Here is a 15,688-nt window from a genome sequence, read left to right on the forward strand (position 1 = left end):
ATACTATGCATGTTATATTCAGTCGAAGTTACTTATGTTCCTTCATTCATAACTTCCAATCTCGATTAGTCATACGAAAGGCAAGCTCGATTTTGACCGCATACAATACTATATTATTAAAGCCCTTAACTTTTCGTTTATTTTTTTCTTTAAATTTTACACCTCTAAATAAACCGACTCCGCCACAAATCATATTCTTGTTTTTATTTAAAGAGTGAGTCGTTAGCATATAGCATATGCTCAACTAAGAATCAGGTTTGCATTGTTGAAAGCAGAAAAATCATAGCACAATGACAGCGATTCAAACACTTGAATACAAACCAATTAAGCAGAGTGAGTTGCACACTCAATGTTTACAATTGTCATGGGCTCAACATACTAAGATATCCCACAACCAACAAAAAAGAAAATATACAGCAAATTCATTGCTTCTAACATCAAGAAAACAGAAGGCTCTTTTTTTTCTTTTCTTTTTTTGTGATTTCCCACCGGGTGTCCGGTACCCCCTTTGGGACCCGACTAATCCGAGTTTGCCCCGGGAACTCTCATTCGCCATTTTAGGCCTCACCAACCGGATGATAACTTGACTGCAGATCTACAAGATCAGAGCTAACAGAGAAACTTAACCATTTCTTTTTGTCACAATAAACTAGGCAAGGCTGCAAAATAAGTCCAACAAGAATAGCCAAGAAACTCACAATCATGACCTTAAATGTACACAGTGCCATAACCACAAGAATAAAGAATGTTGGTGGCACACACATTAAAATTGAACCAACTGTGCCTAAGGGAATCATATAGGGCCTTGATACTGCAGGGTATTTTATCCTTAACTTCACAAAAGCTATAAATTCTACAATCATTCCACAACAATACATAAAGTTCTCTGCAGCCACAATCTCTTGAAAACTAAGCCAGGACAGAAGTATAACACCTGATGCAGAAAACAATATTCCAATAAGAGGAGTTCCATAATGCGATCTCTTAGCAAAAAAATCAGGAAGCATTCCTCGTTCTGCCATTCCCAAAAGCTGAAAAGAGTCACCACTCATTTCGGCCAAAAACATTCCCATATTTGACACAGCCGACGCCCCTTGAACCCATAATCTTAACCAAACTCCTCCAATGATCTTAGCAATATCCGAGAAATAACCATCACTCCAAAGATCGCGATGTAATGGAACAGCTCCGGTGCCAAATAAAAGAGGAAAAAAATAGCCAGAGACAACTAAGGGAAGTGCATAGAATATAGCCTTGGGAAGTGTTTTCCCAGGATTCTCTACTTCTCCTGACATACAACTAACTGCATCCCAATAGTTCAAATTCCAGAAAAGTGTATTTAGATACAATCCCCATTGTACATTTTCCAAGTCCACTACAAACCATCTTGAAGGCTCTAACTTAGGAAGCGCAATAAGTCCCATAATTCCAAAAGGAAGGAGTGTAAATACCCCTAATATTGTAGCAACCCAACCAACTAAAGTTAAACCTCTGTAGTTCAAATAAGTGAGCGCTATAATTATAGCTAGGATCGCGATCGTTCTTGGAACACCATTTGCCAATGCTGGAACAGCAGATTTAATGTAATCTAGAAACAAAACGGGGTACAATGCATTATCAACTACACCACTCATCCATTTCACCCATCCTAATTGAAATCCCCAATAAGGACCTAAAGTCGTCGAAACCCAAACAACATAACCTCCATTTTCAGGGAACATTGTGCTCATTTCTGCAGTTATTAAGGACTCTGGTATACTCCATATAAAAGGAAAGATTAGAAAACCGAGTAGTGCTAAAAGAGGACCGGCTGCACGGACAGTGTCTTCAACGCCAAATGGTCCACCAGAGACTCCGTAGAATATAAGGAATGTGAGAGGGATAAATGAAACCTTAGTGCAGTTCTTCACATTTGGAGAACCTCCCGAATATTCAGTGTTGTTATCTTCAACTCCCATTTATCCAGATTTTAGCTTAGCTATTGGAACTTATTGTTTCTGTATATATGCAGTATCAAATTATGAGTGCCTCGGTAATCTATGGGGGGAAAAATGCTGTAAATACAAACTACTGAGATAAAGATGAGATATTGGCCTTACTGGATTTTCCTTGTCAAACAAGTTAGTTCAAATTTCCATCAAACTAGTGGCCAAGGGTTTATCGAAAACAATCTATGTTTATGCATATTATTACTAGTGCACCAAGCATCTTGTAAACTTTATGTTATAATTACATTATATAATTTGCGCTGCAGAACATTTTCTCTCCCATAGGATAACAGCCTTGCAGTTAAACTTTGTGGCAAACATTTGGTCATTCTCTTTATCTTATTAGTGTACTCAAACATCGTTTGCTGATTATCTAATTTTTTTCAAATAAAATTTGAAATATTAATTTTGTTAATTTTAGTTTACACCTTATATTTATTTTTCTCCTAAATTTGTTGCATATTTGAGATAATTAAAAATTCATAATTATATTTATTAAAAATAAAAAATTTCATCATTAAGGATTTAATCTTTATTTAATTATAACATGTTAGTAGTTGTTATCAATCATATAAGATAAAAATTAAATACTAGGCCATACATACCAATTACCATATCGCAAATCTTTATCCAGCTTTAAACCAAATTATATAACAACGTACCTACCACCTTCAAGCTAAAAGACATCACACTTATCCCTCATTTTCTTTTCAATCTTTTCTCATCGGAAGTGGATTCAGATTCAAGTTTAAAATTTTATCATAGCTCATTTGATTTGTTGAGTTCGAATTTTATTATTTAAACTTATTTAGTGGATTTTTTTAACATTTATATAGAAACAAAGTCCATAACTTTTACACCTCTCATTGTTGTTTTCCCTTCTTCTTATACACGCTATGACGATACTACCTAAGCTTACTGTACTTTTCATTCTACGTCTAATCAAGCCAGTATGAATTAAATCACACAAAAAATTAAAAGGCTATGATGCTATTAGTGTAATTAAATAGCTTATTATATTGCAAAGTTATCAATCACTACTTATTAAGCTAGCGTCTGACCATAGATTCCCAAATTTATTCTGAAAAATCTTATTTGGGTGAAGTTTAATTTGAAGATGAAAATGTGTTTGGACATCAGTTTTGGGTGAAGTCTGGTTTGGAAAAATATGAAACATGACTTATACCCACAAGTTCTAAAAACTATCACAAATATCAAACAGTACCATTATCAATAACATTCATTATATTATCGCAAACTATAGTCCTGAACATAAATAAATTTGATACAAAATTATCATTTTTATAATGAACTATATGATACTGTTGAGGTTTTTTGTTTTTAAGATGAAATAGTCTTAAAATGAGGGTGAATGGGAAATGGAGGGAAAATGAAATTTTTGAGTAAAATTTTAAGTTTCCCCTCTTGACAATGAGACATTGTCCCATATTGGAAGAGGAAAAGATTTTTGGTGGGTATATATATAATTGCTCTTCTTGTAACTCTTAAACAGTTAAGAAGAAAGCAAGCCTCGCGCCGCCGTCGTCGTCGCTCGGCTCGGCTTCGGCTACGGCTTCGGCTTCAGATTTGGATTTGGTCAAATGATTGATTGATTAATTTTTTAGACCAAATTTATTTGTTAATAGTAAATATTAACGTAAGATTATCCGCATTTATAACGGATATTTTTCAATCCGTGTATTGACCACCAGCTACAATAGCAGCCGCCTAATGCTCTTTCCACCATGAATGTGCTTGCTCCACAAACAAGCTAATGCTTGCTCCACCATGGAGGGTGGACGATTGTTCTTCTTCAATACTGGCTGCTATATATATGTGCAGCAGCTGTTGAAGAAAGACACACACAATACACAAGACTGAAATCGCTCAACAGATTTGGCTATACATTGCACTCCTTCCTCTCAGCATTTCCATACGATTTTCTGAGTTTCTACTCCTTCGTTCTACATTGTTTTTAACTTCAAACAAAGCAACTGTAAGTGTGATTTGCTACCGAACTTTGTGTTCGCTGAAACACTGGGGTTTGAAGTACCGCTACACCAGTGTGTGATTCGTTCTATCCTGGGAGGAAATAATCCATTACCTTGGGTACTAGGAGGGGATTAAATTCCTTAAGGAAACACTGTGAATTCAATGGGCTCGAATTAATTACTGTTTCATTACGATAACTTATATTTTACAGAATTATTATTTACAAATACAGCAATATTGGCGGGAATAACAGATACACTATCAGATGACCGAGAAGACGAAGCAACATCGTTACAAAATAATAAATGGTGGGCTCTTTTATAAAATATAAAAATTTGGGATAATTTTTAAAAAATATAATAGTGATATTTTGGCCCAAAACCAGCTATTGAGCTGGTTTTGGGATTTGGGATTTAGGACTTGGGATTTGGCCAAAATATAGGCAAAATCTATGGCCAAACATGTGTTTGCCAAATAAAATCCAAGTTTATTTTGACAAAATCTATGACCAAACGGGTCCTAAATCTTTGGTACAAAGTTAAACTCCAAGAAAAAGTAAGTTAGATAGCTCAAAACTTGTAAAAACAATATAGGAAAATATAAATCAGAGAACTAAGAAGCATGCTCGAAAATAGAGACAGCTAGAGCATCTGTTACCAACTTACCATCAAAATAATAAATTTCACTACTGAAATTGAGCAAAGAGGAATTGAAATAAAAGATGAAAACTTAATTTACCTCCAAATCCACAGACAAGGAGAACAAAATCAACAGTTCATAAGTGAGAATTACTAATTACTAATGTGAAGAAGAAAAGGACATATCATGTGAATCACGAAGGGCTGTGATTATGAGTTATGCCACGTGTCAGTTATCGGCAGGTCCATGAATCTGTCGCCGTCCCAGAATCCCAATATGTAATATGGAGAATCAATGAGCACATGTTGAAATTTGATGAAGAACGTGCTTGATAAATTATTAGGGGTGGGGCTCCGATGGTTCAGTCAGTGGCTTCGAATTCACTATATGTTATCACTAAATTAGTATAAGTAATAAATTTCAAAATCGGCAGATCAAATGGTATTAAAATTTTAAACTCAAATCCATAAAGTTTAAATCTTGCATCCATCTTCAACAAATATGGGTTAGTATTCTTGTTTAACCTCAAAATCGGATAACAATTAAATTTGTAAGTGGTTTTAAGGATACGCGAATTAATTTGATAAATTGAGTTAGATTAAACAAATAAAGATATGGTAAATTCGAACCATGAGAGGAGGTTGATTCCAGCCTTAGTGAAATAATTCACCCTTGATCCGGGATCATAATGGCCAGTACTGATGAACAAGAAAAAGAGCTATAATAATAGTGAGAATAATAGTGTATTGCTTTGGGATGCGTGTTACAATGTGTTTAATGAATAGTCAGACCCCCCTTTATATAGTGGAGAATCCTACTTTAGGTACAATTCTGTAAAAAGTAAAAAAAATTTTGTTTAACTGATTGTCGGTTCTCCATCGATACGTGCCGAGATCCATGTCGTGATATCTATATATTCGCGGATATTACGACCTTCTGTTGTTCGTGCTTGGTTGCCCGACAACGTCTTTTGGGATGTGGACTGATCCCGGATTATGACCCCGATATTTTTGAAGACAGGCGTCATGCTCCCGGACTCTAACTCGGTGAGACCCTTACCTCGATTCTGGCGCCTTGTCATCATGTCTCGAGCTTTGTTTACCCTATCAGAAATTGAGGTGCGCCATGAGCCCGATTTTACCCTTATACAAATCTAATGTTACGTTAGGTGAGAAGAAAGAAAATTCTAACGCCTGTCCGTTTGTGTTTATTTTTTTACTCTTCTCTCTCACTCACTATTATATTTTACAAGAAATGGTGTCAAAATTATCCCATGTATATCTAACTTAAAATAACACGCCCAAGCTATCATAGTTTGAACAGCTTGAGTTGGAAATAATTTTATTGATGGATCGATTTGGGTTTTATCTTAAATTAACTCATTCAAACATTCGGGTCGTTTTGAGTTACATAAATAGCTAAATAGACACGTATGAAAATTGTGAAACACAATTATTTTTAATTTGGTTTGTGTTCATCCATTTTCTCTTTTTATGAAGAAAAATTGTTTCAGCTTAATTTGATAATTAAGCAATTTTCAGAAGAAAAAACAATAAATGAAAAAATATATTTTGAGTCGGACAGAATGATTATAATAAATTTTAGATAAGCAACCTCGGTGTTAGCTTTAAACCCCATATTCGTCTTGTTGCTTTTTAAAGCTTATACAACTCCATTAGCAGCTGGCGAGAAACCTTACATTTAAATTGGGGGAAGTATATATATATACACGCGCACGCGCGACACCTTTGACTACACAAATTATTTGATTTATAATTGGTAATTAAAAAAGTCGCAGTTTCAAAAATAATCAAAATTTAGTTACTTTTTATGTAAAAATAAAATCTGAATAAAAATACTCTTAAAATTACGGAAAAATTCCAGCATAATATGCTTGAAGTTTATAATGTGCTGAACTTCCAACATAATATGCTGGAAGTTTATATACAGGAGCTCCAATGTTTTGCATATTATACTGAAACTTTCCGTATGCTGGAGTTTCAACATAATATTGTAAGCACGTAATTTTTGACCCGCACAACTTTTAAAAGTAATATTTTTAAAATATTTACTTATTTTCATTTTTAATAGGATTTCGGTCAACTTTTAGCTTTAATTTTAAAACATAAGTAAAAAAAAACACAAAAATAGTTTTATAACTTTTGTTTTTAGCTTACTAGTATTTTATAATATTTATAACATTTAAAAAAAATACCAAAAATATTTTTATTTTTATATATAGTTTACTTTAATAATTTATTCTTATTAATAAGATTAACTAATATATTTTGGTAGTATTTTTATTTTTATTTTTATTTTTATTTTTGCTCAATGAGAAAAAATTAAATTTGGGCCAATTTGGTCCATTCCTCCCAACTCATTAGCTCACTCTCCACTTAAATGCAAGATTTAATCTTAGCCATTAATTCCCTCCAATTTAATGGCCCACGTCAATTCTACTCGTATTTAAATTCAATTATAACCAAACTCTAACCTACCTTTCAATCTCCTGAGAGACCAAAAATACACAAGAAAAAAACGGCCACCCTCAACCCTCCTTCACGAACCAGACGCCCTTCTCAATTTCCCAATTCCAGCCGCCCCTCATTTTTGAGGTTCTGAACCCCACACTCACAATAGGACCTAAGAAGCTAAGACATCACCCCAATTTCCAAAAAGAGCCAATTGGAAACGGCAAAGAAAAAAGAAAAAACGAAAAAAGAACTCACGTCTGGTTTTTGGGAATTTCCACTGTGAAAGCTTTTGTCAAGTGTTTGGGAATTTTAGTGGGGGGCTTGTGATAAGGAAGATTGGAGTTATGTAGAAGTGGGTTTTGAGTCACTTGTAAAGTTTTTCAATTGATAAGCGTGCGAAGATCGAATTTTGAGGTCGCGTTTGGGTTTTGAGTTTTCTTGTGCCGTTTCAAAGTTCTAGTTCGCAATTTTGGCGTTTCAGCCCAACGATTGTTACTTTGTTATTCCGATTGAGTTGCAAATTTTTAGTTTTATTCATCAATATAAAGGTCCATTCGAATTCATTTGGGTGTGCATTTCATGTGACCCGACATAACTTCAAATAATAATAAAAATTAACATGTTATAAATCGCGGGTGTGTTTCACGTGGCGCGATTCGTAATGTGTACAAAAAATAAACGAGTGCGCGATATCGTAACTTGTTTCAAACAAATTTCATAAATACTAAAAGCAGTTAGAAAGTAAAAATGCACATAAAGTTTTAAAACATGTAATAAATCAGATAATTAAGCCAAGTATTAATAGTTGAGCGACCGTGCTAAAATCACAGAACTCGGAAGTGCCTCACACCTTTTCTGGGGTTAACAGAATTTCTTACCCGGTTTTCTGTGTTCGCAGACCACAAATAAGAGTCAATTTTCTCGATTTGGGATTTAAAATAAATCGGTAACTTAGGAAACCATAAATTATTCTAAGTGGCGACTCTAAACTAAATAAATAATCCCATTTCGATCAATGTCACTTTAATTGAAAAAACTCCCTAATTCCCTTCGGGAAAAAGGAGGTGTGACAGCTCTAGCGACTCTGCTGGGGAAAAGAACCCAGAATCTTTGGTTTAGGGTTCAGAATTCGAGCATAGAATAATTATGATACTTGGTTTTGTTTATTATCTGATTTTTACGTGTTTGAGCCTAATGTGCTAAATGCCGCTTTTTACCGATTTTGATATTGTTTGAATTGTATATAAAACTGTTACGAAACCCTTCTTCTCTCTCTGTCTTCTAAATCTTCTGGAAGCGTGCGCTTTGCGTGGCTTCTTTTCTGTTAGAGTCGTATCCTAATTTTAGAACGAGGTTCGGACAAGTTGCAAAGCCGGTGAAGCTTCTGTATTCCCGGTACGCTGCCTCCCTCGGCTCGAGTTGTCTGCTTGGATAAGCCGGGTCTAGAATAATACACCCAAGTTTTTAACACTTAGAATGACATTGCCTCATGCCGGATTCCTACTAGGTACGCTTGTTTGCATCACGTGCATTTGACCTTAGGGACTCAACACATGCATTGGGTCCGTCTAGGACAAGTGTACCCAAAAATTAAAAGACCATCCTGATGCATTTTACGTGCTACTTGTATATTCATTTGCTTCGGCTTGTATGTTGACCGGCTTCTAGAATAGGGAAAGAAAATCAAGAAAAAAATAAGAGTGAGGTAGGTATTTGAAACATTTCGAAACTCTATCGAAATTTTGAAAAAATAGAGAGAAAATAAGCCAATATTTTCAAAAGTCATTGTTTCCTCTGTTCCGTCAGAACTGACCGAACTACGCGGGTCTGATTCTCACCGGATGTGAGGTACGTAGGCAAACCTCATCGGTTCCGGCCCACAATTTTTAAAAATCCAAAAATATTTTCCTTTACTTCCTTCTTTAGAAAAGTCTTTCTTTGAGACCCCAACTTTTTTAAAAAAAATAAAATTCAAAAATATTTTATTTTAATTTCTTCTGAAAAATCAAAAAAATATTTTCATTCCTTTTCAGAAGTTTTTCTTTCGAAAATTGAAAAGAATTCAAGATTCAAAAATATTTTTTTTCTTTAGAAGTATTTCTTTCATAAATTCAAAATAAATGTCCAAAAATATTTCCTTTCTTCTTTAGAAGTTTTTCTTGCAAAATTCCAAAAAAAAAAAAAGAAAGTAGTTGAATATTTTTAAAAAGAATATGTATATATTTTCTTTAAACTTTAGAAAATTTTCTTATCCAAAATTCTTTTTTAAAAAAAATAAATCAAAATCTAAAAATATTTTCTTTCATCTTTATAAGTCTTTCTTTCGGAAATTCAAAATAAAAAAAAGAGTTAGTTTATTTTCTTTATTCCCGATCTTCCCGAACTACGCAAGATCTGATTCATGTTCCCACATGATATGTAGGCAACCCATATCAGGTTCAATCGAATGGTTTTAAAAAAAGGAAAAAAGAGCCGACAAAAGAAAAGAAAAAGGGGGAAAAAAAGGAAAAAAAAGAGAGTGTTCATTCTAACATGCTTGTTGTTTTGAAATAAAAGTTTTGTTCAGGTGGTTAGTTTGTTGGCATTCTGGCGAGTCAACCATACAACACCAGGTCAAAGCACCAGGCAGTCATGACTCGCAAAGGATTGGACACGGGAGTGGTTGACCCATCGAGAGATATTGTGGAGTCGGAATCTGAATTGAACGAGGAGGTCCAAAGGTTGAAACAGCAGATGGCAGAAATGTATCAGGCTTGGATCGGGGGACATCCTCCACCTTCATTTCCCCCTAAGTACACTGAAAACCTTGCCTCTATCCCACAACTGTCACAAGCTGAGGTTCCCACTGCCGATGATCTTTCCCCTCAACATACACCAGGCTCTACCCCTTACCACAACTACCATGGCAACTCATCCCAACCTTTCCATGTTCCACCAGCCTAAACAACCTTATACCCTGCTCCAATATCCAGTCCTGTCTTTGTAGCCCCTCCATAAGCTACCATCCATCGATCTTCTAGTGAACTCTCGTTCAAAGTTCCAGATGCCCAATACTATGCTCCAGAACCAATCTTCAAGGTCCTGGATCCTTATTGTTACACCCCTTCCTTTGAGCCTCATGTTGAAACCGAGAAGCCATCTAAGAACGTGGAGCAAGATGAGATATTCAGAAAAGTGAAGAGTTTGGAGCAATCTTTGAGGAATATGCAAGGGATAGGAAGCCAAGTGAGTGTGGCTTACAAGGATTTGTGCTTGTTCCCTAACGTCCAACTGCCCGCTATGTTCAAGATGCCCAAGTTTGACTTGTACGATGGACATGGAGATCTCGTGGCCCATTTGAGAGGTTTTTGCTGCAATATGAGAGGCGCCGGTTGGATGGACGAATTATTGATGGCGTATTTCAGTCAGAGTCTGAGTGGGGAGGCTCTGGAGTGGTACACCCGCCAAGACGCTAGCAGGAGGTACACATGGGACGATTTGGCTCAGGCCTTTGCCTTGCATTTTCAGTACAATTAGACATTGTCCCAAATCGCCTATCCCTGACCAAGATAGAAAAGAAGCCTAATGAAAGCTTTAGGGATTACGGGTTCAGATGAAGAGAGCAAGCTGCCCAGGTCAATCAGCCAATGGAAGAAGATGAGATAGTTGAGTACTTTCTTCAAGCTCAAGAGCCTACTTACTTTGGGCATTTGATCTCGGCCGTGGGTAAGCCTTTTAATGATGTGGTAAAAATGGGAGGAATGGTATAAGATGGGTTGAAGTCGAGCAATATCATGAGCTATTCTACTTTAAAAGCCACAACACAAGCAATTCAGAACGACACAGGAAGCTTGCCGGGTCAGAAGAAAAAGTATGATGTTGCCATGGTTGTCTCAGGATTACGACATGGTTCAAAGGGTCCGCCTCACCAATATACTCAGCCTCGACCCCAACCCCAACCTCAAACCTATCCCCGAGCTCTACATAATCCTAGCCAGTATTATCCTCCGTATAATGTCCAGTCATTTGTTCAACCACTGAGTCACTCCTTATGGCGAGCACCAGCACCGCAAAATACTAGTTCGCCTTCACAACATTTTCGAGCACCCAATAACCCTAGAAAACAGGGGCATGGAGGGGAACAAAGGCAAAGATATAGATTTACGCCAATAGGGGAATCCTACACAAGCTTGTTTGAAAAGTTAAAACATTCTGGCCTGATTGAGCCGCTTCTCGGCTATACTCCGGACCCATGCGCAAAAATTTTTGATCCTACTGTACGGTGCATGTACCATTCTAATGTCCAAGGGCATAACACTGAAGATTGCCATGCTTTGAAAAGGTAAATAGAAAGAATGATTCAAGAAGGGATAATTGTGATCCAGGACAGTGACACCCAGAATATCACGCAGAATCTTTTACCTGCACATGATGATGCACCATTTGTGGGGATGATGCGTGGTGACAGGAAGTATGAGAATCCTCTTGGGAATTTGCTGACTAAAGTTAATGATTTTGAAATATGAGAAGGCCTTGTTGATTCTGATGAGCAAATTGGTGGCTAAGTGTCAAGCTTAGCAATGGAAAGGTCATTCTCTCCTTACTCAGAAGGAATCTTGGTAGCTTGTTTTGATGTTTTTTCTATTATCTGGGTTATTTTAGGGTTGTGATCCAGATTTTATTTATTTTATTGAGTCAAACCCTTCTATCCCTCTATTTGTGTGAATCTTGTATGTCTGTTCTGTTGTATTTTCATTATCCGGGTTATTTTAGGGTTGTAACTCGGATCTTAGGTTGTTTGTCTTGTTCTTAAACCCTTCCATCCTTTACTCAATGAAATACAGTTTGACATTTTGTGTCATTCTGTGTTTAGTTCTTTTCCCGCTAGTTCTAATGACATGACATGCATTCGGAGTTTTTAGCTATATCTTGAAATCCAGTCTAATCATGGAATAATGAAACATAATTTTGAATATGATAAAAAGATGCATTTGAGGAAACAAGTAAAGATTCACGAATTCTATGATAACCTGTAGCTTGAATTGAGTGAAACTGAGGCAGTTAATCTGGGAAATCAAGAGGTGGATAAGAGGACGCAACAAGGAAATGTCTCTCAAGTAGTTTGAGGTAGATCAGTCAATGTTGAAATGCATCATTCCACATCAAGATAAGGTTGAGTCAAGTCTGCTTCGAACTAGCAAGGGTCATTCATTGGGACGAAGGTATTGCCCATTGGAACTTTTTGTTTGTGTTGATGCCATCAATAGATACTATGTATGATTTCTTTGCTTATCTTCAATTGCATGTTTGTACTTGGCATTTTTAAAGTTTGGAATGACAAATGCATTTTATTCTGCTACCCCAAACACTTTTATCCTCTGTTACCCCTTTTGAGCCTTATTTATTTTCTTTCATACCCCTCTTTTGGAATTAGAAGTAGAGTTAGAAAATAGAAAAGAAAAAAAAAGAAGAGAAAAATAGAAAAAAAAGAAAAAAAGGGAAGCAACAAAAACAAAACAACTCTTAATTTTGAACTGCGTTCAACCTGATTCTTGTCACCACAAGATACGTAGGTAGCCTTACGGTTCGGTCACACCAAATAAAATATTTTATAATTCCATGAAGTCAAGAGCCAAATTTTCTTAGAAATTCCATCTCAAAAAGGAAAAAAGAAGAAAAAACAAATTTTCAAAATTCCTCACTTCAAAAGAAACTGGGGCAGGAGTTTCGTTTTCTATAAAAAAACGGTTCCAAAAGAAAGTTATACCCTATTTTGTCTTAGTTTGAATTTTAGCCTTCATGCCTTTCTTTCTTTCTAACCCTGTCCAAAAGCCACATTACAGTCCAAAAAAGACCTTCCAGATAATCTTTGAGAGTGCCGAGTTAGACATGCCAGGAACATATGATATTTTTACCATGGTTAATGCCTTGTCAACTGCAAAATCAGAGGAAATAAGAAGAAAAGAACAAACTGAGAGTCTTATCGGTGAAAACCTTCACAGGCACCATAAGGCGATGGTGAGTTGAAAGAAATAACAAAATGAGAGAGGCTTGATGGTGAAAACTCTTCGGGCACTACAAGTCGAATAAGGATCGTGAATCAGATAGGGATAATCGGTGCATTGAAGCCTAGTTTCACGGCTTAGAGATACAACAAGAGTTGAACATTAGACTTGCTTGACAAATTAGGCCACTTAATCCAAAATGCATGTCACGGTCATTAGAGTTGGTATCCACATCTGATAAGTTTCTACTTAGTGATTTTCTTGTTAGTTGTCATCTCTTTCCATTGTCCCCTTACTCTGTTCTTCTTGCTTTGTTTAAGTCCTCTTTTTGAGTCTGTTTTGTCAAAATAAGTGAGAAATGACTTCAAAATTTGCTACCAGCTTTCCAATTGCACAAAGTGGAGTCTGGCTAGCACATAAAAGTGGCACAAGTCAGGAAACAATAGTATGCGCCGTGGGTTTGTGACAATTGACGTGTTTTGGGATTCATGTGAAATTCAAAGGTTCAGTAAATGTCACTTTATGAGCAAAAATGCAACAGATAGAGGGTATTAGGCTTGAATGGATCAAAGGTGTTTTCTATGATAAGGGTTGACAGAAAAGTGTTTGGCCAATAACAAGCAAGGTCCCCAAGTTGAATTCAAAGTTGTCATGGCAAGTGCAAGAGAAATCGCCCTCGAAGTCAAAGCCACAAACTAACCACCATGTTTAAAACTCACAAGTTTTCTTTGTCTAAAACAGGGATGAAGGCTATGATCATATCAAAGCTTGAATTTTTCATGTGTGATGCCCCAGTTCTGCTAACGCAAAGGCTATTGAGAAGATCATACCTCCTAGGCATGTTCCCTAGTTGAGAAGCACCATACCTTCTAGGCATGTTCCCTAGTTGAGAAGCACCATACGTCCTAGGCATATCCCTAGTTGAGAGGAATCTTTGGCTTTTCTTAAAGTTCAGGGGTCCCACCTGGAGAATAGGGTCAGTTTTTACTTTAGTCAAGCTTAGTTTATAATTTTTCTCAAGCTGAGTCTCACCCCTAGGAGACACACTTCCTAGTCTGGGTCTTTCAAGTTATATTTTTGTTTTAGGAGACGCACTTCCTAAATTGAGATATCACCCCTAGGAGACGTAGTTCCTAGTTTGGTACATTCAAGTTTCATCCCTAGGAGACACACTTCCTAGTCTGAGTCATTCGAGTTTTACCCCTAAGAGACGCACTTCCTAGTTTGAGTCATTGAAGTTTCGCTCCTAGGAGACACATTTCCTAGTCTGGGTCTTTCAGGATATACTTTTAGGAGACACATTTCCTAAATTGAGATTTCACCCCTAGGAGACGCACTTCCTAGTTTGGTTCATCCAAGTTTCATCCCTAGAAGACACACTTCCTAGTTTGAGTCATTCGAGTTTTACCCCTAGGAGACGCACTTCCTAGTTTGGGTCATTAAAGTTTCACCCATAGGAGACGCACTTTCTAATCTGGGTTTTGAAGTTATACTTTTAGGAGACGCAATTCCTAAATTGAAATTTCACCCCTAGGAGACGCAGTTCCTAGTTTGGTTCATTCAAGTTTCATCCCTAGGAGACGCACTTCCTAGTTTGAGTCATTCGAGTTTTACCCCTAGGAGACGCACTTTCTAATTTGAGTCATTGAAGTTTCGCCCCTAGGAGAAGCATTTCTTAATTTGGTCTTTCAGGATATACTTTTAAGAGACACACTTCCTAAATTGAGATTTCACCCCTAGGAGACGTAATTCCTAGTTTGGTTCATTCAAGTTTTATCCCTAGGAGACGCACTTCCTAGTTTGAGTCATTCGAATTTTACCCCTAGGAGACGCACTTCTTAGTTTGAGTTATTGATGTTTCGCCCCTAGGAGACGCATTTCCTAGTTTGAGTCATTGAAGTTTCACCCCTAGGAGATGCACTTCCTAGTCTGGGTCTTTCAGGATATACTTTTAGGAAACACACTTCCTAAATTTAGATTTCACCCTTAGGAGACGCACTTCCTAGTTTGGTTCGTTCAAGTTTCACCCGTAGGAGACACACTTCCTAATATTGGTCTTTCAGGTTACTCTTTTAGGAGACGCACTTCCTAGTTTGGGTCGTTTGAGTCCATCCCTAGGAGACACACTTCCTAGTTTGGGTCATTTAGGTTTTATTTTTAGCAGACGCATTTGCTTGTCAAATTATCTTGGTTTTACTCACAGGAGACGCACATCCTAGTCGAGTCTTTAGTCTTACTCTCATCATTGCATCAATAGCATAAGTGGTTTACAGTTTTGCTAACAACTCACAAATCTTCCTAGTGCAAACTGGGGTAGAAAATTTTGTTTGTTTTGTTGTTTTGATTGCAGGCACCCACCTGGAGGACGAGGGTCAATATTTCAGAAATCGATTTTAAGTTCAAATCAGAGAGGCATCAGGAGCCTGCCTGAAGAACATGATCAACTTTCAATTTTCAAGTTCAAGAGGCATCAGGAGCCCACCTGAAGAACAAGGTTAACTTTCAATTTTCAAGTTCAAGAGGCATCAGGAGCCGCCTGAAGAACATGTTCAGCGTTCAGTTTTCAAGTTCAAGTTAGAGAAGCATCAGGAGAATCCAGTAATCAGGAGAA

At 36.7% G+C, this 15,688-nt stretch overlaps 1 protein-coding gene across 1 annotated transcript; it reads right to left on the reverse strand.

The window, feature by feature from the left end:
• Nucleotides 1-357: 357 nt before the first annotated feature.
• On the reverse strand, nucleotides 358-2,037 carry LOC107800099 (putative polyamine transporter At1g31830). Its single transcript, XM_016623246.2, has one exon. It carries the CDS (start codon nucleotides 1,956-1,958, stop codon nucleotides 558-560), a length of 1,401 nt encoding a protein of 466 aa, XP_016478732.2. The 5' UTR covers nucleotides 1,959-2,037; the 3' UTR covers nucleotides 358-557.
• Between the last annotated feature and the right edge of the window lie 13,651 nt (nucleotides 2,038-15,688).

Source organism: Nicotiana tabacum, chromosome 19 (genome assembly GCF_000715075.1).
Source record: "Nicotiana tabacum cultivar K326 chromosome 19, ASM71507v2, whole genome shotgun sequence".
Taxonomy (NCBI): domain Eukaryota; kingdom Viridiplantae; phylum Streptophyta; class Magnoliopsida; order Solanales; family Solanaceae; genus Nicotiana; species Nicotiana tabacum.